The sequence below is a fragment of the Pseudonaja textilis genome, chromosome 1 (assembly GCF_049901715.1).
Source record: "Pseudonaja textilis isolate UNSWEBS1 chromosome 1, rPseTex1.2, whole genome shotgun sequence".
NCBI lineage: Eukaryota > Metazoa > Chordata > Lepidosauria > Squamata > Elapidae > Pseudonaja > Pseudonaja textilis.
In genome coordinates, this window is record NC_141990.1 from 330,591,378 (window position 1) to 330,614,706 (window position 23,329).

General features: G+C 42.2%; 1 protein-coding gene across 1 annotated transcript; it reads left to right on the forward strand.

Annotated features, from left to right (window-relative positions):
- Positions 1–1,693: 1,693 nt before the first annotated feature.
- LRRC25 (leucine rich repeat containing 25) lies at positions 1,694–19,114 on the forward strand. Its single transcript, XM_026698905.2, has 3 exons — positions 1,694–1,823; positions 4,270–5,106; positions 18,294–19,114. Exons 2-3 carry the CDS (start codon positions 4,271–4,273, stop codon positions 18,433–18,435), a joined length of 978 nt encoding a protein of 325 aa, XP_026554690.1. The 5' UTR covers positions 1,694–1,823; position 4,270; the 3' UTR covers positions 18,436–19,114.
- Positions 19,115–23,329: the final 4,215 nt, after the last annotated feature.

Below are 23,329 nucleotides of genomic sequence, written 5' to 3' on the forward strand. Positions count from 1 at the left end.
TTGTTCAAATGAAGCTATGAGGCATACTAGGAAATAAAGATGGAAAGAACACCTGCACAGCATTCAGAGTTCCCACTTTTGCTTGGCCAGAAACCCCCCAAAAGAGGAAACCATGCTTAAAATAGGTGACAGGCATGGTGGGAGGTGGTGCGTTGGAGCTGCAGAGAGATTCCTGCTTCGTGGCAATATTGTACCATCCTCTCAGTTATCGGTCGTCCTCAGTTAGCGACCATAATTGGGACTGGAAACTCCATCACTAGTCATAAAACAAAATACTCACATGATCATGTGGATTTACAACGGCAATTCTGGCAGTTCCAGCTGCAGTCTTTAAGTGCATGGTGCACAGTCGTTAAGTGCCAGGTACTGACTGTGACTTGTGATTTCCTGAAGGCTTCCCCACTGACTTTACTTGTCAGAAGCTGGCAGTGAAGGTCACAAATGGCAATCACACGACTGTGGAATGCTGCATCTATCATAAATGAGTTTTAGCCACCAAGTGCCCAAATGGCAATTACCTGTGACTATGGGGATACTGAGACGGTCACAACTTTGGGGGCCAACTTTGTTTGGCACTTCCTTCACTTCATGTGGTCACAGAACGAGTGGTAACTAAGTGAGGACTACATGTATCACGCCAATATATTTTTCAAGACGGTGTCAATTTCGAAAGGGATTAGGCCTGTCGCAGCAATCTTTCTGTTTCTCAGGCTGCCACCCAGTTTGGGAGTGGGGAGAGGCTGGAATGCAGACCAGACAAAACAATCTACTATCCCATGGGAACCAAGGTCATCCCAACAGGTACTGGCCAGAGATGGGAAGAGACTCTCAAGGAGACACCTAATTGGACAATGTGACCTGTGACAGTGAGGGAAGGAGTTATCCAGTGGTGGGATTCAAATTTTTTTTACTACTGGTTCTGTGGGCGTGGCTTGGTGGGCATGGCAGGGGAAGAATACTGTAAAATCTCCAGTCAGAGGTGGGATTTGCCGGTTTTCCAAACTACTCAAAATCTCTGCTACCGAAATGCTATCAGTTCTACTCCAGATCTGATCAGAACCTGCTGAATACCACCTCTGGAGTTGTCCATTCTTTAATTATACTGAAAGCACGGGAACTAATCAGAGCTAGTTTTGTTTTCAATCATGATGAGATGATGTACTCAATAAAACAGTTCTTTGAGAAAGTAAAAAGCCTCAGAGTGGCTGAATTGTTTGGTTTCATTCGTCGGAACCTTGACAGACAGGTTTAATGCTCTTTTAGAAGAAAGCTAAAATCGTGTTTAACAGTAACCTCTCTAACAGCTGACTGGTAGGAGGAAATTCCCAGGTACAATGAGTCACACTGCATCATACAGTTCTCCCCTCCCCCATCATACAGTTAGTCTCCCTGTGGATTGGGCCTGACATTGGGCTGCCCCAAATTTGGGTGCTCCTTGGCCCCCACCCCCAATGTGTCCTGGCTGCATCCTGTCCCTGTCCCTTTCATCTCTCAAGGTTCCATCCTTGTTTTTTCCTGGCTTCTGTTCTGAAGCTGCTCACTTCCAAAGGACCAATTCATATTTTAAAGAACTTGTTTGCAAAGGTGGGATCGAACCCCAAAATGTAAGCTCAGCCCCTTGACAGTGGCAGATGCCTTTCTATGCTGACTTTTCAGGAGGTTGAGAAACTGGGCCTTCCCCCCTGGCACTTCCGTTTCTTTCCTCCCACCCTTCACGGATTCTTGAAAGAGGGAACTTTTGCTAGTTCCTTTTTTTTTTCCTTCACAAGCAATGCCAACAGTGCAAGAGAGCAAAGCTGAGAAGACCTCTTGAAGACTTTAAGGTATGGTGTGAGAAGTGTTTTTTTGGGGAGCGGTTTAAATAAGTCCCATATACCTTGTGGACTAGTGTCTTTAAAAGCCTTCCTCAGGTAGTAGCTGGAATAAACTGCTGGGGACAAAATGGGAGTGCAGTTACTGTACAAAAGAAGAGAACGGGAAAGCAAAACAACAGAACTGGTTGACTGCAGTTTTAAAAGCTACACCGGAATAGATTCCACTCCACTCTCAACCTTTCAAGCTTAATGGGTGACTTAGGGTCGCTCACTATCTCTCAGATAACAGATATAACAGATAATCAGAGTTGGAAGGGACCTTGTAGGTCATCTAGTCCAACCCTTGCCCAAGCAGGAGACCCTACCGTATCAACCTGCTGTAATTGATAGGATTGTTATGAAATTAAAACTACCACTATCAACTTGAGGTCTTAGAAGAAAAGTAGGATATACGGTTGATTGAATATGTGTATAAATCACCTCTCAACCATCCAGTCTGCATTGTGGATGTTAGTGCTTGACTCTATTTTCCCATAAAGGAGCTTCAAACTTATTTCCACAACAGTTTTGTAAGGTAAGTTATGGTGAGAGAAGTAGCCAATGAGTTTCCATGGTTGAGGAAAGGTTTGAAGTTGGGTCTCTCTGGTCTGAGTTCAGATATTAAGCACCACTCCAGGCAGCTTATTTAATTAATTCCTCCCCGCCCCCCCAATATCCTTCAACAAACTTGTGAGGTAATATGAGTTACCGAAGTAGTAACTGACCCTAGAGTCAATTGTGATATTTGTGGCTTAGTGGGAACTTGGATCTTTCTCTCTTAGTCTAACCCCTTGATCTGTTTCTGAAGGCAGAAATGTTTCTGTCAACAAAATAGAATAGAATTCTTTATTGGCCAAATGTGATTGGACACGCAAGGAATTTGTCTTGGTACAAATGCTCTCAGTGTACATGAAAGAAAAGATACATTCGTCAAGAGTCAAGAATCATAAAGTACAACATTTAATGATAGTCATAAGGTACAATAAGCAATCAAATCATACTGGGAAACAGTCAATAAACATCGTTAGGATACAAGCAACAAGGTTACAGTCATACAGTCATAAGCGGGAGGAGATAGGTGAAAGGAAGGATGGGAGGATTAATAGTAATAGTAATGCAGACTTAGTAAATAATTTGACAGTGTTGAGGGAATTATTTGTTTAGCAGAGTGATGGCGTTTGGGAAAAAACTGTCCTTGTGCCCAATTGTTCTGTGTGTAATGCCCTTTAGTGTCGTTTTGAGGGAAGGAGTTGAAACAGTTTATGTCCAGGATATGAGGGGTCTGTAAATATTTTCACAGCCCTCTTTTTGACTCATGCAGTATACAGGTCCTCAATGGAAGGCAGGTTGGTAGTAATTGTTTTTTCTAAAATGTCAATTTGTAAGTTGTTCATTAGTAAAAGTGATGCTAGATGGTTCACAGTGAAGGAGAGGCCAATGTGTGTCTTTTGGACATGACTGTGCACGTGAACAGAGATGGCTTTGTTGGTAATAAAATTGTTAATGAAACATGAATGCCCAGGAATAAAGAAAAGTGTGAGAAACACACTCCAGATTGCCCTGCCTTGAATCTTTAGTATAAGATGGAGAGGGGACTTTCAAGATTCTGCTATTATGATCTAGATTAATAAAGTTTTAGTAAGAGAGTCAGTTGGTATAGTTCTGGCTTAGATGCAAAGCTCACTTTGGGCCAATCCCTCTCTTTCAGCCCCAGGAAAGAAGCAATAGCAAACTACTTCCAAAAACTGCAAGAACATGCCCAGATAATTGCCAGGAATCAAGACTGATTTGAAGGTGTAAATTTCATTTAGAAGTTATAATATTTGTTTCCTGACATTAATAGCAAAATGGAGTTTCTGTATTCAACAGGGTTCCTTGGCTACCAAATCAAAACCACAATGCAGAAGGATCTAGCCTTTTTGCCATGTTATTGTTGAGGTTGGTAAGAAATTTAGGAGAAGGATTTAGATAAAAATTCATTTTTCATTTTTTTTAAACCAAAGCATGAAGATATTGTTCAAATTGTGAGATATTGTTCAAACTGATATTGTTCAAATTGTGTACAGTACTTTTTTAAAATATTGTGACACTTTTTTTAAAAAAAGAGTGAAAATTCATATAGTATCATTCAAAAAAGCATTATATTGGGAAATTATTTTGTATGAGGGCAGGGGGAGGGAAATCTGTAAACATCAGCACAAAACTAACATGCATACATTTTGAGATGCTGGGCAAAAAAACTGGGGTGCTAACTTTTGTAAAAGGCTGTCGGGTTTAGCAGAATTGCATAAATGAGAAAAAAGAGAGGAAATTACAACAGTAAATTTGTAAAACATGGGAATTAGGGTGGATTAGAATGGATAGATTCAGCCATTTGCTACATACATCCCTCCAATCTGCCTTTTATGTACTGTAGGATGTGGGGCCTGCTCGCCACTCTGCTGTTTTCTTCCCTTGGCTCTCATGTGGATGCTGCATGTCCCAGGACCTATTTTAAATACTTCAATGACACGCCATGCCTGAATTACAGTGGTGGGTTTCCTTTCCCCAAAGTCAATTTCAGTGTGTGGAAACAAGTGAAAGAGCTGGATCTGTCCAATAACAACATCACAACCTTATCAGAATTGAAGTCTGGAAAAAACCTGGAATCATTGTTCCTTCACAATAATAAACTGAAGAGCCTTCCTTCCGACTTCTTTGACAAAACACCCAAACTGAAGGTCCTGAGTTTGGAGAAGAACCAGCTTAGCTCTCTATCCATTGAAAACTTCCATCACTGCTTGAAGGAGCTCCGCGTGGACTGTCACTGCAACGTGGCTGATGGCCTTTTGAATTATTGCTACAACTGCTCAGATCGCGGCATCAAATGCCAGTGCTTCACTTCTGAAAGACTGGATAATGTAACTGATTACTATGAGAACAAGTGCCATGTCATAACTGGGTATTCTGTCTATGTTGCCATCACCATAGCAATTTTGATTCTGCTTCTGTTGGCCATCCTGGTTGTCCTTGTAATCTGGTGGAAGAAAAGGGCCCCAGTCGACCAAGAAAAACGACCTTCCAACACATCTGAAGGCACTTCTGGGCAGTCAAGGTACATCAGCCGCTTACATTCGCCAGGGAACACATTTCAGGACATGGGCATCCACAAAGACTATGAGAACGTCTTCAATGACCAACCCAAGGGCAAAGTGGGCAAAATGAAAACCAGGCAGGGCAACCACCAGAGCCGGAAGGAGACTACCGCCAAAAGGTGAGCAATTGGGAGGCATCATTTCTTGGGAAAGCACATTACGTCAGCGTCAAACTAAAAAAACAACAACACCTCATTGCTTTGCTTGGTGCTCGCAGAGGGATGCCGTCCAAATAGGATGGAGGTGGGGGGATCATCATGGCCCATTTGGGCCCAGGTTTTCAGAGCTTTAAAAAGTGAAGTAGATGCCTTAAGCAGCTTGAATGTATTTAATTGTTCTTCTCTATTCTGGCTTGGCCAGACTGTATCTAGAATATTGTGTCCAATTTTAGCCCTAAAGTTTAGAAAGGATGCTAACAAACAAGAGTGTGACCAAAGGATAACAACGAAGCCGATAAGAGGGTGGGAAAGAAAATACATGAAAAATGGTTGGAAGAGTTGGATATGTTTATCCTGGAGAAAACAAGACTGTAGGGAGGCCCAGTAGCTACCTACCAGGATGTGCAGGGCATTAAGGAAGAAGTTGGAGCAGAATAGTTGAGAGCAGGCATGTCCAATTCTCTTGGGTGGCATAGAACATCTCTCTCTCTTTCTCTCTCTCTCTCTCTCTCCATCCACCCATCCACCCCCACCCACATTATATATAAATAGAGCCTCGATGGCAGTGGTTAGAGTGCAGTACTGCAAACTCTTTCTGCTGACTGCTGGCTGCCTGAAATTTGGCAGTTCAAATCTCACCAGGCTCAAGGTTGATTCAGCCTTCCCTCCTTCCGAGATGGGCAAAATGAGGACCCAGATTGTTGGGGGCAATAGGCTGACTCTGTAAACCGCTTAGGGAGGGCTGGAAAGCACTATAAAGCGGTATATAAGTCTTATTGCTATTATATATAATATAGCATAGGTGGTCCTCGACCTACAACCACAACTGAGACCAAAATTTATGTCGCTAAGTGAGAAATTTATTAAGTGAATTTTGCTCCATTTTACGACTTTTCTTGCCCCATTTGTTAAGTCACTGCAGTTGTTAAATTAGCAACACCGTTGTTCAGTGAATCTGGCTTTTCGATTGATTTTGCTTGTCAGAAGGTTACAAAAGGTTATCACAGGACCCCCAGGACACTGCAAGCATCATAAATATGAACCAGTTATCAAACACCCGAATGTAAATCACATGACCATGGGGATGCTGCAATGATCATAAGTGGGGGGAAATGGTCATAAGTCACTTTTTCAAGTGCTGTTGTAACTTCAAACAGTCACTAAATGAACTGTTGTAAATTGAGAACTATCTGTATAATGTATATATATAAAAGCGAAATACCACTCATGCATCATCACAAAATCTCCAGAACTGTAAAGCCTACAAACTTGAAATTTGGCACTTATGTTCCTCTTGGCTTCTAGGTGATCACTAAGAAAGGATTTTTCAAAATGACCATCAGAGCATTAGTATTTCGTATATTATATTAACACCAGTGGTGTGATTCAAATTTTTTTACTACCGGTTCTGTGGGTGTGGCTTGATGGGTGTGGTGTGGCTTGGTGGGCATGGCAGGGGAAGGATACTGTAAAATCCCCATTCCCTCCCCACCCCACTAACCTGCTTTCCAGCTCCATTCTCCTGTGCAGGGCAACAAAAGAAGACTCAGCTGATCAGCTGGGACTCGGGAGGCAGAGGATAGATGTGGGCAGGGCCAGTCAGAGGTGGTATTTGCTGGTTCTCCAAACTACTCAAAATTTCCGCTACCAGAATTGGTCAGAACCTGCTGAAGGCCACCTCTGCCATGGAGGCCAAAAACGGGCCACAGGAGAGCTGCAGGCCCCCACTCTGCAGTCCATTTTGGCCACCAGAGGCACCGCAGGACAGTCCTTTGATATTTCCAGGCTGGCCCCACGGGCCTTGAGTTTGACACCCTGAATTAGATGGTCTCCAAAATCTCACCCAATCCTAACTGTCTGTGATTCTAGGATTTTTTGCCCATAAAAGCTCTCCAAGATCCCCAATGCTCCTTCCGCCAAAAGAAAGAAGCTGCCAAATTCTTCAAACAATTCTGGGACTGTCTGTGGGTCACAGAAGAGGTACTTTTCTGTATTCCTTCTGCACCTATTGGGCTCTTAAGAAACAATAGGTGCTCTTTTAGAAGGGTGAAAAATATGTGTTTCATCTCACAAAGCAATATGTACCCAATATAAACACTACAATTACATTTTTAGGAGCAAAATAAGTTTATTAAACTTACAAGACTTTAAACCAGTGTTGTTTTTTTTAACCTTGGCCATGTTAAGAATTCCCCAGATAGCTTAAAGCTGCCAAAATTGAAAAGGGCTGCATTAAACCAATCTGTCTTCCCCAAACATATGCAACATAGAGACCCAAAATATCCCTAAAGTCAAAGCACACAACTTTGTTTTCACAACTCTTTCAAGTTGTACAGAAGAAATAAAAGGGGACTTCTATACCTGCCTCATGGTCCAGTCAGCTGCCCCCAGAATGTTTAAAAATGTAAAAGAAAAAGAAAAGAGTCTGTTAAAAGCAGCTCAGTTCCCTGTCTGTCAGAGAACTGGAATTGAACTTCTCTTTTGCTCCTTAGTTACTTTCCGAGTGATCCAGAATGACACCCTTTTGGTCATTTAATCTAAAGCTATCTACGATTCTGGGTCATATACAACTGTTGCTTGACTTGTGTGTTGTGACTTCAGCATAAACGGTGGCCTAATTCTGCTTTGAAATCTGAAAACACCATGAGGAATAAAAGGATAGGCGGTGGTTTTGTTTTATTTTAAATTGCTTTTCATCAAGGCTCAGATCATAGCAATTGAAGTACTGTTTTAACCTGAACTTCCCCCTTTCTGAATTCCCGTTTACATAAGGGAAGTTTGAATTTTCATTTCAGAAATAGATTGTGCATACTTATAGTTTGCTCCATTTTTTTTCAGTTAATTTGCAATTCCTAATATTCCCTATGGGTGCCTAGATAAAACACTACAAAAAGGCAGTGGTAATTTGAGGATGCATATAACTGCATCATCATTTTGTGTGTGTGTGTGTTTTGCATCTTATTGATGCACAAATAATGGTAAAACATCTCATTAAAGTATCTTAGTACAATCTTGATGTGAGACGACAAGCTTGCCTTTTCATAGCACAAAAAGAGAAGACAAGAGGCAAATAGAGATAGTCCTCATCAGTGAATGATGCAGTCATTAAATGAATCGGACTTCCACCGTTGACTTTGCTTATCAGAAGCTGGATGGGAAGGTTATCACATGACACAGGGATAGTGCAAATGTCATAAATACATGCTAGTGGCCAGGGGTGGGATTCTACCAGTTTGCCCCTATTCTCTAGAACCGGTTGTTAACATTCTAAGCAGTTTGGAGAAGTGGTTGTTAGAAGAAATTACTGGCCTAATCCTGTAAGGAAGGCAGGAAGGAAACATTCTGGTGTTGCTTACAAAAACTGCCTCTCTGTTAACCCTTATTACATTCTTGGCAGGACTAGACTTCCTGTCTCAGGAACTGCTCTGGCGTTTTTCCCCCCTCCTTTGCTGGTACTTTGCTTGTGTGGAGTGACCATTCAAAGTTACAATGGCACTGAAAAAGTGACTTATGACCCCCTTTCACACTTACGACTGTTGCAGCATCCCCACAGTCATGAGAGGCCAGGCGAGGAGATGCGTGCCTCGATGTTAGTGATATTGAGTTGGCCACGCCCAGCCAATAACATGAACACCAAGCCACACCCACCAATGTAGACCCACAGAACCGGTTGTTAAAAAATTTGAATCCCACCCTTGCTAGTGGCCAAGTGCCTGAATCCATGATCATGGAGATCCTGCAATTGGTTATACTCATGATGAGGAACCTATGGCACGCATGCCGGAAGTGGCATGCAGAGCCATTTCCCCCGGCACATGAGAGCTCACCTGGAAGAGCCCCACTGCGCATGTGCGTGTGCTGCTGCCTGACAGCTAATTGTCGGGTATCTGGTGCGCATGCGTGGTGGCGTGTGGGCGGGAGACACGTGCCCATGTGCAGAGGTGCGCAGTATGTGCTGGGGGTCGCATGCGCATGCTCAGAGAAGCTCGGCGCATGGAGGGATCGCACACGCATGCACAGATGGATAGCGCGCGGGGGTCTCCTCTATTTAACTGTCTGCTTTCTGGTTTTGGTTTAGTTAAAAAATAAACCTTTGTAAACAAATTCACCATGTTGCATTGACTTACTAACCTGGTCAAGATGGACCGCAAAATTTGTTTAAAGATTGAAATTCTCACAATGGGCAGAATTGAGAACTTTGAATACGGTAAATTAGAGAGTTATTTCTCGAGCTTCCGGAAATGCCTATGTGACCACAGGAAATCACTCTTTTTCAAAAAGTACAAGACTGCAATAAATTTGCTGGGTTTCTTAATTCATGGCAATTCCCATTTTCACCCCCCAACAATCTGCTATAGCAGAGTAGCCATATTCTCCCATTTTTCATGATCTGTAGTTTTGTTTTGTTTTAAACTCCCTCAGTTAGTGGTCATTCAACTCTGCATTTCAAAGCAAGGTCTTGAGGAAATTTACAAACTTGCATAACGTAAATCAGTATTTCTCAATCTCAGCAGTTTAAAGATAGATGGACTTCATCTCCCAGAATTCCCCAGCATACTGGCTGGGGAATTCTGTGAGTTGAAGTCCACATGTCTTAATGTTGTTGAGGTTTAGAATCACTGGTCTAGATTACCCAGTTCATATGGGTAATGGGAATAAGGAATTTGGGGCCTTTTTTATGTTTTGGATGTGAATCCTCATCTGCTCCGGTTAGTTTGTCCTGTGGGGAGGAGATTGTGGCAGTGGTGGGATTCAATATTTTTAACTACAGGTTCCGTGGGTGTGGCTTGGTGGGCGTGACATGGCTGGGTGGGAGTGGCTTGGTAGGCATGGCAGGGGGAAGGATACTGTAAAATCTCCATTCCCTCCCCACCCCAGGGGAAGGATACTGCAAAATTCCCATTCCCTCCCCACCCGATTAACCTGCTTTCCAGCTCCGTTCTCCTGTGCAGGGCAACAAAAGGAGACCCAGCCGATCAGCTGGGATTTCATGGCTGGCAGAGAAGAGATGGAGGTGGGGCCAGTCAGAAATGGTATTTGCCAGTTCTCCGAACTACTCAAAATTTTCACTACCGGTTCTCCAGAACTGGTCAGAACCCGTTGAATATCACCTTTGGATTGTGGGATTTATAATCCAAAATATCATGGCCAGTAACCCCATCTAACTGACTTTCATGTCGTCTTCTCTAATCCAAGAGTCTCTTTCCTCTTCCTGTTGAGTGATTGGTCAATTTCCCCAAATGTCCCCAAATCTCCAAATGCCCATAAACATAATCTGAATGAGATTAATTGAGTTAAGAGACATATCAAGGCAAAAGAGGACGTATAAGCACACCTTGTTTTTAGAACAGGAGATGACTTTCCTTCTCTGGGTTTGTTTTACTGTAGTGGGGTCAATCGAATTAAAAACAGAAATGAAAACCAAGAGCCCAGTAAAAAGCAATAAAAGGACAGATGGTAGAACAATTGGCTTAAGGATGGAGGAACTGAAAGAGACTGTAGTTTCTGCTAGAATAGAAGGGAGGGGGCAAGGACAGGAGTTGAGAACCCATGATCCTCCAGGGCTAGTTTCACACAACAATTACATTCTCAAACTAAATTACTTTAACCCAGTACTGCAACCCTGTAGCATGCTTTGCCCAAACAAGTTAGAGCAATTAATCAGTGGAACAACTTGCCTCTAGAAGTTGTGAATGCTCCAACACTGGAAGTTTTTAAAAAGATCTTGGATAACCATTTGTAGTGTAGTGGTGTAGGATTTCCTGCCTAGGCAGGGGGTTGGACTAGAAGACCTCCAAGGTCCCTTCCAACTCTGTTATTCTATTATAATATGACTATGCTGAACATGATGGGTTGGATGCTACACCTTTGGATTTTTCAGGTCCTGGTAGATCACTCAGTTTATAGAACCACAAATTATTAAATATCCCATTTCAGTCTAATGTAGGATGTTGTATGAACCCAGCCAACAAGTTCCAATTTACCTCAGACTTCTTAAGGCTTCTGGGAACTGTAGTTCAGCAACACTTGGCAAGCCACTAGTTGTCCTCCCCTACTAAAGAATATAGAAATGTTTCAACTTAACAACAGTAACAAAGGCACTGTTTTCCTCTGTGTAGTCTGCAGGATAAACAAGGGAGTGAAATCCAGAAGAAAGGGGGGAAATTGCTGATTTGTCTTGGGCTGAGGACAGAGATGGTAGGGAAGGCTCTGGAAAGGATCTGGCTATGCACTCCTTTGCTGCTTCTGCCATTTAAGTCACTTTGCATTTTTTTGATAAAATTTTAACTATCACAATATCAAAAGTTATGTGTAATATTGGATAAACACACCATTCGTAAGAAGGTTGTGGGTAGATGGACAGCTGAATAGAGCTATGTGGCATGTGACTTTCTAAGTGATTACAAGCAATTTAGTGGGGAATACAATCTTTTTTTTTTTTAAGGCTGATCAGAATTAAGTAGGCGAAACAACCGTGTTGTGCATTGCTTGTACAAGTTTGTGATGGGTCGCTGTCCAAATTTGAAATCTCTGGGGATGCATTAGATTAAAATGTAATTATGGAAGTAAATGTAATAAGCAAAGTTCATTATATCTCAAAGACTCACATAAGCGTGGACTGATTTCTGGACACACCCTAAGTGCGATGAAATCATCTGTTGTATAAATGGCAGAGTTGCACAATTTTATGAATCGTTTTAGAGACTCGTGGCAATGCATTGTTTGAGAATTTCTGGGGAAGTTAAATTAAGATAGTGGTCCCAACACACGTTAAAAAGGACAAGACTTTGCTTGTTGGTCACCATGTAGTGGTTGTGGTCACCATGTAGTGGTTGTGGTCACCATGTAGACTACAGTATTTCACACACGCACGCACACACACACACACACACACACACAGGCAGACAGACAGACAGACACACAAACATCCTTGGGTTGTAAGGATCAGTGGAAGTTCTAAGCAGACTGGCTGTGTGATGCCATTTATTTCTAAAATAAAGGGATCCATCTGGAAGGAGCCCTCTTGAAGTTGTGCTGCACATCATCCACCCTCTTCCTAAAGTCCACATTCTTAGTATGCTGAAAGAAAATTTGTTTTCAGCATTTCCTAGGATGGGGGTAGGGATGGGAGAGGAGAATCTCCTTTAAGGTAACTCAAGTTTGTAGTAAAATTGGTCTGTGTGCTTGGCCTCCCTGTTGACTGCAACCTAATTTCTCCAGGGTTTCCATTAAATCTCATAAAACAACAAGAGGAGGGACCCTCCTCCTTTGAGGCTACTCTAAGTATAAACAGCCAGCCAACTTTAGATCAGGGGTCACCAACCTTTTGGACTTCAGGGACCACCAAACTCATAATTTTAAATCCCACAGACCACTAATATGAATTTTAACTGATGGTGGCTTGTTGACATTTTCCAAGGGTCTCTGCAGAAAGCAGCAGAGACCCTGGGAAAACCCCCAAAAAGTCTGCAGGAAAATTCCCCACCCTGTTTTCCTACCGATCGATCATTCTTTATTTGGAATCGAAGGATACCGTCTCCAGCTCCATTCTCAGGGGGAGAGAGAGGGAGAGAGAGAGAGACTTTTGGCTTCATGCAAGGAAAGTAGCAGAAGTCTTTCTTTCTCTTCCCCAAACTCCACCAGGAATTAGTCTTTGTGAGACTTGTTGTGCCAGCACAGCCTCTTGGAGCAGGAGGCCTTGCAGGGTCCCAAAGACTCATTTCTGGTGGAGTTTGGGGGGATAGGAAGAAAGACTTTTGCTGCTTTCCTTGCGTGCAGCCAAAAGCAGAAGAAGCGGAAAGAAGCAGCCCAGTGGCCAAGTGAGGTGAGTGGGGAGAGTGGGGCAAGTTCCCCCCATCTGCCCTTTCCCCCTCCCCTCACTACCTCATGTTGTTCGTAATGCAAGGGATGCAAGCCTTGTGTTCCGGCAGGCCATGCGGGCGGTGCAGCCTCGTGTTCCCACGCAGCCTGGATTAATTGCTTTGGGGGTGACATTTCTCTGCAGACCACCAAAATTTTCCCGCAGACCACCAGTGGTCCCCAGCCCACCACTTGGCGACCACTGCTTTAGAGAGATGGAAATGTGTGTGAGAGGAAACTACACCGTCAACAGAAAAGCCTTCCACAGCTTCCAGTAGTCAAGTCAGCTCAAAAATGTGTCAAGACCAACTCAAATTAAGTTGCCAGGTTCCCCGAGGAAAAGGTAGACCGTTTGAAAAATTGCACCACACAGTATTACAGGAACCCCTTGAGTTACGACTGTAGATGAGACCGGAAATTCTGTCGCTAAATTACGTGGTTGTTAAGTGAGTAACCACATGTCCATGCTCAATTTTACAACCTTCTTTGTCATAGTCCTTATGTGAATCCTGCTTTCTCCACTGACTTTGCTTGTTGGAAGCTGTCTGGGAAGATTGTGAATGGAAGTTGTGAGAGCCCAGGTGACTACGGGAGTGCTTGCAACCATGGTTAAGTGCAAGGGCTGGTCATAAGTTACAGGCAGTCCTCAACTTATGACCACAATAGAGCCCAGAAGTTCCATTGCTAAGTTCCATTATTAAGTGAGTCTTTTTGCCCCGTTTTAGGACCTTTCTTGTCACAGTTGTTAAGTGAATCATTTTATCATTAAGCAAATCTGGCTTCCCCCTTGATTTTGTTTGATGGAAGACAGCTGGGAAGGTCACAAATGGTGATCACATGACCCCAGGGCAGTACGACTGTCATAAACACGTGCCAGTTGCCAACGGTCTGAATTTTGATCATGTGACCATGGGGACACTGAAACGGTTATAATTGTGAAAAAAGTCATAAGCAGAGGGGGTATTCAGCAGGTTCTGACCAATTCTGGAGAACCGGTAGCAGAAATTTTGAGTAGTTTGGAGAACTGGCAAAAACCACCTCTGACTGGTCCCTCCCCTATCTGTTCTCTGCCTGCACAGGAGAACGGAGCGGGAAAGCCACGCCCATCCAGTCACATGACCACCAAGCCATGCCTACCAACTAAGCCACACCCACAGAACCGGCTGTTAAAAAAATTGAATCCCACCCCTGGCTGAGATGTCTCTTGTCTGTAACCGTAACAGAGTTGGAAGGGACCTCGGAGGTCATCTAGTCCAGCCCTTTCTCTCACAGGAGACCTGTACTATTTCTGGTCAATGACTACCCAGTCTATTCTTAAAAGCCTCCAGTGATGGAGCACCCACAACTTCTGATAGGAATTTTCTCCTTCGTTGCTTCTCTCCTTGGTTAGTTTCCAGCCATTGTTTCTTGTCTTGCCTTCTGGATGTCAGCCCTGGTCCTTCTTTTCACCAGACCCAGTTCCTGCAAATGTTTTAGCTTCTAGGCCCCTAATCATTTTTGTTGTTCTTCTCTGAACTCTTTCCAATGTCTCAATTGACCTTGGTCTACAACTGACCTGGCTGCAGCTCTTCCTCCTGACTCCAAAGGTTCTTCTCACAGTCCATTACGGTTAGAAATGCCCACTGCAAACCTTCGTTTTTACAAAGCTTTTTTTTAAAAGAGTCATTGAGCTGTGCCAGCATCCCTAGGTCATGGGTTTCTCAGCTTTTTCTCTTAACTAATTTCCGGTTGGGCAATCTCTCCCTCTCTCTCTTCCTCCCCACCTCCCTGCCCGCTTTTTCTCTGTTTTGAGTAATTGCCAGGAAAAGGAATGGAGAAAGTCCCCAATGAAACCCTATGCCTTATTCCCAGCAGCAACTTCCTGGGCAGAAATGTGCTTCTTCAGTTGCGCTTAAAATAGTCCACCACAGAGGATTTTTGGGCTGTCCCTTCTGCTGCCTGAATAATTAGGGCCAGCTTCCCCTTTCTTTTCATCCATAACGGATGGCCATTACAGGTAATCCTCGGCTTACAACCAAAAATTGAGCACAACATTTTTGTTGCTAAGCAAGATAGTTGCTAAGTGAGCTTTGCCCCGTTTTACAAATCTTTCCAATCTTTCATGCCACCGTTGTTAAGTTAATCGCCGTGGTTGTTAAATTAATAACATGGTTATCAAATGAATCTGGCTTCCCCATTGACTTTGCTTATCAGAAAGTCGCAAAAGGGGAACCACATGATTTGGGACACAGCAACCGTCATAAATACATGCTAGTTGTCAACAGTCCAAAATTTGATCGTGTGATCATGGGGATGCTACAGTCCTGTACAGTCCCAATGCATCTGGAGGTTGAGACAGGCTGGGAAAAGTGGAATGCGGAGAACTGTCTTTAAGCAGAAAAATGGCCAATGCAGCAGCAGCAGCAGCAGACTGGCCTCTGTTGCAAACAAAATACTAACATAACCTAACATTGCAATAGTGGCGAATATCTGTAGCTCAGGTATAGGATGAGGGTGAAACCAGGGGTGGTATTCAGCAATTTCTGACCAGTTCTGGAGAACCAATAGCGGAAATTTTGTGTAGTTTGGAGAACCAGCAAATACCATCTCTGACTGGCCCCGCCTCCATCTATTCTCTGCCTCCCAACTCCTTGCTGATTGGTTGGGTCTTCTTTGGTTGCCCTGCATAGGAGAACGGAGCTGGAAAGCAGGTTAGTAGGATGGGGGAGAGAATGGGAATTTTGCAGTAATCTTCCCCCAGAAGTGGGGAGGGAATGGAGATTTTACAGTATCCTTCCCCTGCCATGCCCACCAAGCCACATCCATCAAACCATGCCATGCCCACCAAACCACGCCCACAGAAATGGTAGTAAAAAAAAATTGTATCCCACCACTGGGGTGAAGGTTCATTCTTGTGGGTTGGTTTCTGAATGTTTCATTATCAGTCCAGGTGACATCTTCAGTGGAGTTTGCGGAGTTATGTTAACATAGCGGAATTATTCTGACATAGCACAGCATAGCATTAGCATAACAACGTAACAAAACAGAACTACATAACATAATATAACATAAACATGTGATTTGGTAGAATTCTTATTAATTAGGGTGTGCCTGTCAAACACTATTAGTCATGGAACTTTTATGTAAAGGAACAGTCTTCTTCTGACAATACATTTTTGGAGTTAAGATATTAGACTAGATAGGGCTTTTTTATTTGAACGAATGGGCCTCTGATATTTTTATCCCTGTCCTAAATGTCAAAAACGTATCTTAAAAACAGACTTTGTTTCCAAAAGGGTTTCCTCCATTGCCTATCCCTCCAGTGAGAGCACTTGAGATGCCTTCAACTAAAATCACACAAGAGGCTTAGCATCATTTAGGCCTTCCTGGCATGGATCCAGGTTATCCGAGGGACCGTCTGGCCCTGATTGGAGGAGCCTGCTCCACTGGTTTCAGTGGAAAGGGCCTACTTTAGGCCAAAGGATTTTGGCTGGCATGGCCCAGGAAAAAACCCTTGGTTATTTGGCCTGGGACCTCAACAGAGGACTGCTACATTGGGGGTGGACGACCAGGTGGAGAAGATCCCCAGGCTGCCCAACGTTTTGGTTTTTAACTTTTCTATTCAATTTTCTTCTAATTTTATTTATTTTTTAGCATTTGTTTGTTTGACTTCTACAGAGGCCCATCTCAGCAAAACAACTCTGGGCGGCTCTTATTGCAAAACATGTATTACAATTAAAATCTTACAAACATCTTAAAGCAACAAAAACAGTAAAAAGCATTAAAACAGTAAAAAACATTAAAACATCTAATTTGAAATATATACAAAGCAAGGCATCTGGCCTGTTAATGGTATAGCCAGGAAGTGGGGCCCTTAGTGCATCTAGTGCTCCAGACTCGGGTGCATAGCAAGATTTTTAAAGCTTCACAGCAGAGGTCTCCAAACTTGGCAACTTTAAGACTTGTAGACTTCAACTCCCAGAATCCTCCAGCTTGGAATTTGGAGACCCCTGTTTTATGGAAAAGCTTTAAATTTTTATTATATTATAAGCCACTGAAAGTTGCTGTGTCAGTGACATGGCCAGTTAGAAATTGGATAAATAATCATTGTTGCAAAACCTGAAACATCTATTCCAATACAGGCAGACACCAAATAAAAGAAATCCATATACACGTAAAGAAATAATTAGCTTTTCATGAACACCATAATGCTTCCTGAACGTCTCTCTCCATTATTTTTAAATGAGGGTGAAGCACCTTACCACTTTTTGGGAAATGTGTGAAACATTTCTCCATGATGAATTGCAGATGGCAAGTTTCAAAATGGATAAAAATGCATTTCTTGTCATTAGGAGAGGAAGGAGGATAATTTGGAAAATAATTAGTCCTGCAGGGAGCTTAAAGGTGAGATAAGTTGGAATATACTGTGTATCTTCCAGGCTTATGGGCAGAATCCATCAAAAAGGCACCCACCCCCCTCAGCTAGCTAGCTAGACAGATGGTGATGATAGAGATAGATAGATAGATGGATGGATGGATGGATGGATGGATGGATGATAGATAGATAGATAGATAGATGATAGATAGATAGATGATAGATAGATAGATAGCAATAGCACTTGGGCTTATATACCACTTCACAATGCTTTACAGCTCTCTCTAAGCAGTGTACAGAATCAGCATATTGCCCCCAAAATGTTTTTATGATACTTGTCAGAGAGAGAAAAGAAAACAGACTGAATGGTTGATAGTGGTTATTTCACAAGAATCTTTCCAAAGAGCTGTACACTCAACTTTTCTTTAATTTTAAAATATTAATGGCTTCACAGAGAGCTTCATTTTCTTGGTCATTCTGTGGTTTTTGGTTTTGTTTAGCATTACTCACTAATTTGAATGTAAAGGAGTTGAGTTCTTTATATCATGAGTCATTGATCTAGAGCTAATGTTTTTCACCAAGCTGGCTGGGGAATTCTGGGATTTGAAGTCCACACATCTTAAAGGTTCTACACTACTCTAAAGACTCCTTATTTCATAATGTGATTTTAACATCCCCTTGTATTATGTTTTTAATATTAATTGCAGTTTTTATTCTATGTCTAGCCTGTGCTTAGTTACAGCTGCATAATAAATACATTTGCTATTATAACAGCTTCCCTAAAAGCCCTCAAAATGGTCCTGCCCAAAGAAAAATAAACAATTTAAAATAATAATACATACTGTATTGGATAAAAAAATGATAGGATCAAAATGATTCCATAGGGGGGAGCATGATAATAATCTATTTTGTTTGGGGGATTTTGGGCCCTCAGGTCTCCATCGAAAGCTGAGAACAGAGATTCTTCTGAAGGCCATCAGCCCGTCTACGCCAATACTCAGGAATTATATTACAACTATAGTGGGAGGCCTATCCCAGAAGCAGTAGATGATGTCTACATTATTCCAGACCAGTGATACCTTGGCTCCATCAACACTCCTATGACCAAGGATGATCCAAAATTATCTCCTGGACATTTCCTGTTGCAATGCCCGTTCTCCAGAACACCATAGACGGGACCTACAGGTTGTGTGAGACCATCACTGTGATTTTCTTCATCATGATTATAGTAATATGGTGGAATGGATTGTCTTCAGGCACCATTATATTATCTCCTCGTTGTTGTTTATCTTGATAACCATTGTGTTTGTTTTGTTGATTTGGATTACCTTCCAGGTAATTACCTGGAAGTCTCACATTACCTATGTTTGCTACCTATGAGGTAGGAGACCTTCTCTGCTATTACCCCACACTTTGGGGCATGTTAATCCCCAGAAACAAGAGAAGCCCCAATACTTCTGGCTTTCCAGATGAGGGCTTAAGACCTGGTCCTGCCCATGAGCAGGGGAGTCTAAAAAGATGACGCAGCCCTGGGGATAGGGGTTGGCTTGGGGACACACTCTCTCCGCTTTGTTAACCTGAATTCTTTAAACTTTGGTTTTCTCTTTTAATTCTGTTTTAATTGTGTTTTTAACCATGTGTTTAGATTATTTTGTGATGTGGTAGTAAACTCTTCAGAGTGACTTAGGGTAGACAGGAAATATAGAAATGTAATAAATATAAATAAATAAAATATAATAAATGAATAAATGGTCATTTTGTGATGGTATTTCACTTTCATGAGAAACCAGTTTGGTATAGTGTGCTGGCCTAGAAACCAGGAGGCTGGAGTTCTAGTTCTGCCTTAGGCATGGAAGCTGGCTGGGTGACTTTGGGCCAATCACCAGGAGACTGTGAGTTCTAGTACCATCTTAGGCACGAATGTCGGCTAGATGTGATCTTGGGCCAGTCACTTTCTCTCAGCCTCACCTATCTCATCAGGTTGCTGCTGTGAGAAAAATAGGAGGAGGAACATTAAGTATATTCCCTGCCTTAAGTTACAGTATTTATAAAAGGCAGGGTAAAAATCTAACAACACCAACAACAGTGGAATACAGGAGTCATGAAACACACTTCTTATGGCTCATGCTTATGTTGACCTCCTTTCTCCTCCCTTTATCAGAATGAAGGATTTACAAGATCAGCTAATCTACTGCCACCCCTTACTAGAATTAATTTTATCATAATAAATGGTTTAAATCATTCTTTGGTGATATATGATATATGTTTTTTCAAATCCAACATCTGTCAAGGAGGGGAGATTTCTTTCTTCATCTGTAGGGGGCAGTGTTGCTCTCCCTTTTAGGGCAGAATCAGAACGGAAGAGAATGGCCACACTATAGATTTGATTATCTGTAAGTGTATTGTTTTATGTAAAGATAAATCTCTCTGTGGTTAATCGGGCTTACTCTCAGGTAAGTGTATGCTGCAGGGTTCAGTATCTCCAAAGCACCTGGGAGCAGAATAAAAAGTAACAGATGGAAATTATCAAAGAGATCCAATCTCTCTGATCCAATCTTCACCAATCTAGAATTAAGCAGAAATTTCCTGACAATGAGAACAATTAATCAGTGGAGCAGCTTGCCTCCAGAAGTTGTGGTGCTCTAAGTCTGAAGAAGACTTGATGGGTTTGAACATTGGCCGCTATCTAATAAAATGAAATTCAGTGGTGAAAAAGGTAAGGTTCTACATTTAGGCAAGAAAAACAAAATGGACAGGTACAGCATATGTAGTAGCTCACTCAATAGATCCCCCTCAACTGTGAGAAGGATCTTGAGTCCAAGTGGACAATCATTTAAATATGAGCCAGCAGTATGCAGCAACTGCCAAAAAACCCAACACAGTTCTGGGCTGCATAAACAAAGGGATAGAGTCAAGATCACACGAAGTGTTAATACCACTTGATAATGCTTTGGTAAGGCCACAGTTGGAATACTGCATCCAGTTTTAGTCACCACGGTGTAAAAGAAAAAATTGAGACTCTAGAAAGAGTGCAGAGAAGAGCAAGAAAGCTGATTAGGGACTGAAGGCTAAAACATAAAGAACAGTTGGGTATGTCTACTTTGATGAAAAGAAGGACTAGAGGTGACATGATAGTAGTGTTCCAATATTGCAGGGGCTGCCACAAAGAAGAGGGAGTCAAGCTATTCTCCAAAGCACCTGAACAAGAAGCAATGGGTGGAAACTAATCAAGGAGAGAAGCAACCCTAGAACTAAGAGAAATTTCCTGGCAGAACAATTAATCAGTGGAACAATTTGTCTCCAGAATTTGTAATTGCTCCAACTCTGGAAATTTTAAAGAAGAGATTGGATAACCATTTGTCTGAAATGGTACAGGGTTTCCTACCTAAGCAGGGGGTTGGACTAGAAGACCTCCAAGGTCCCTTCCAACCCTGTTATTCTGTGCTTATTCTCATCCTTCAACTCCTACCCTCAAAACGATGCTATAGAGCACAGAACACCAGAACAACTAGACACAAGAACAGTTTTTTCCCAGAACGTCATCACTTTGCTAAACAAATAATTCCCTCAACACTGTCGAACTATTTACTAAGTCTGCATTACTATTACTATTACTCTTTTCTTTTATGTACACTGAGAGCATATGCACCAAGACAAATTCCTTGTGTGTCCAATCACACTTGGCCAATAAATAATTTCTCTTCTCTTCTCTTCTCTTCTCTTCTCTTCTCTTCTCTTCTCTTCTCTTCTCTTCTCTTCTCTTCTCTTCTCTTCTCTTCTCTTCTCTTCTCCTCTCTTCTCCTCTCCTCTCCTCTCCTCTCCTCTCCTCTTCAATCCAATCCAATCCATAGAGAACTGGCTTAACTTCGCCAGCCCTAATACTGTACAGTACCAAATGGATTTATAAAAGTAGAGACAACAAAGTTTTATTTTGGAGAATGAGCTAGATTTACACTGGAACAAATAGCTGGCCTACAACAGATTCAGTGGTATGAGAACTGCAAGGCAAATGTTTTCTCTTGCTTTACCTTTCACTGATGCTATGTCAACAGGAAAGGGTTACCCAAGGGTTACCTCACTTGTTTGCAATAGTGTCTGGGTGGCTGAAATTCACAGTTCGTAAAGGTTGCCCAAGGATGTTATGGATGACACAAATATCTTCAAAATTAAAAGAATCCCAGAGGATCAGTTTGCTAGGCGGCCAGCAAAGATGGCAGATCGCTTAACAAGTAAAGAAAAAGGAGAGCTACTAAAGTCCTATTTTGGGATTAGTCTTCTTCGGTCCACTTGGCCATTGTAAAGAGCAGGAAGGAAGCTTATGACTGATCAAAGGGAATTACAATACATTTAAGCTTTGAATGAGTTTAATCTCCAAGCCAGATGAATTGTATCAGAAAATATTAAAGGGGCTTGTTTATGGTCTCACTAAATATCCTTGTATTTATCTTTGAGAAATCTTGAAATTACCAGGTAACTGAAAAACAGAAAACGTCTTCAAAAAGCGAAGAAAAAAGCAGAGAGAGACAAACCATCAGTTTAACACTGAATACCTGGAAAGATTCTGCAGCAGATCATCTGATGAAGCATTTAATCTGGAGAAAAGAAGAAATGGCATTATTTGAGTTTGTGAAGGGATGTCACACAGAAGAACACTAAATCTGGTTGACTATTCCTTCAATAAACAAAATACAGAATTGGCTTCTAAAGTACAAGAAGATGCATTTAGTTGAATGCTAGAAATGTCTCATCTGGATCCTTTTCAGTTTGTATTCAGGCCTGGATTTCACAATAGCAATAGCACTTAGACTTATATCTCGTTTCCCAGTGCTTTACAGCCTTCTCTAAGCGGTTTACAGAGTCAGCTTATTGCCTCTAACAATCTGGATCGTTATTTTACCCACCTCAGAAGGACGGAAGGCTGAGTCAACCTTGAGCCTGGGAGATTCAAACTGCCAAATTGCAGGCAGCCAGCAGTCAGCAGAAATCGCCTGCAGTACAGCACTCTAACCACTGCGCCACTGTGACTCATATAGGATGGAAATGGCATTTGTCACACCTTTAGATGACCTCCAGGGAGTGTAGGATGGTGGTTGTGGAAGCTTCAGCTGGAGTAAAATGTGCCAGTGCAGGCATTTTTGCATGCTTCAAGAACTACACGCATTACACTTCTCCTTCACAAGCTACATTGGTTACAGCAATAGCACTTAACAATAGCACTTAGATTTATATACCATTTTACATTGCTTTCCAGCCCTCTCTAAGCGGTTTACAGAGTCAGCCTATGGCCCCCAACAATCTGGGTCCTCATTTTACCAACCTCAGAAGGATGGAAGACTGAGTCCACTTTGAGCCTGGTGAGATTCGAATGACCAAATTGCAGTCAGCTGGCAGTCAACAGAAGTAGCCTGCAGTACTGCACTCTAACCACTGCACCACTGTGGCTCATACTAGTTACCTGTTTGCTCCTGGGTCGAATTCAAAATGCTGTTTTTGATTTTTAAAGCCTCACATGCCATGGGGCAAAGTTATATTAGGGACCACCTCAATACTGGTCTAAGTTGAGGTCTACCTGTGATAGACTTTGAGGCTACTCCAAAGAAACCGTTTACCTGCAGTAATGAAAACTATTCATCCCTGGGATACACTTTCTTATCTAGGAACAAACCCTACCAGTTGTTGTAGGTTTAAGGAGGATGTCTAAGTTGGTAGGCAAAGCCATCTACAGGATGTAAAGCTTTCATCAACATGGCACATAAGCTCCCCGACCTTCTACATATGTTCAGTTCACTGTGTGTACTGATGTGTGTATTAAAAGGACAACACTTGCATTGTGATGTTGTTTTCATTATTCCACCCCTCCCTGTATGTGCAAACATATTCATCATATGTGTCCCATCATTAACATGATATAGATTATAGACGGCTAAAGGTAAAGGTTTCCCCTTTCCCCTCAAATCTAGAGGCCGGTGG

What these genes read in the sequence shown, in the direction of transcription:
- LRRC25 (XM_026698905.2), top strand. Translation starts at nt 4,271, where the DNA reads ATGTGGGGCCTGCTCGCCACTCTGCTGTTTTCTTCCCTTGGCTCTCAT. An exon ending in AAGGAGACTACCGCCAAAAG is followed by an intron (nt 5,107 to 18,293) that starts GTGAGCAATTGG and finishes TTGGGCCCTCAG; the next exon opens with GTCTCCATCGAAAGCTGAGA.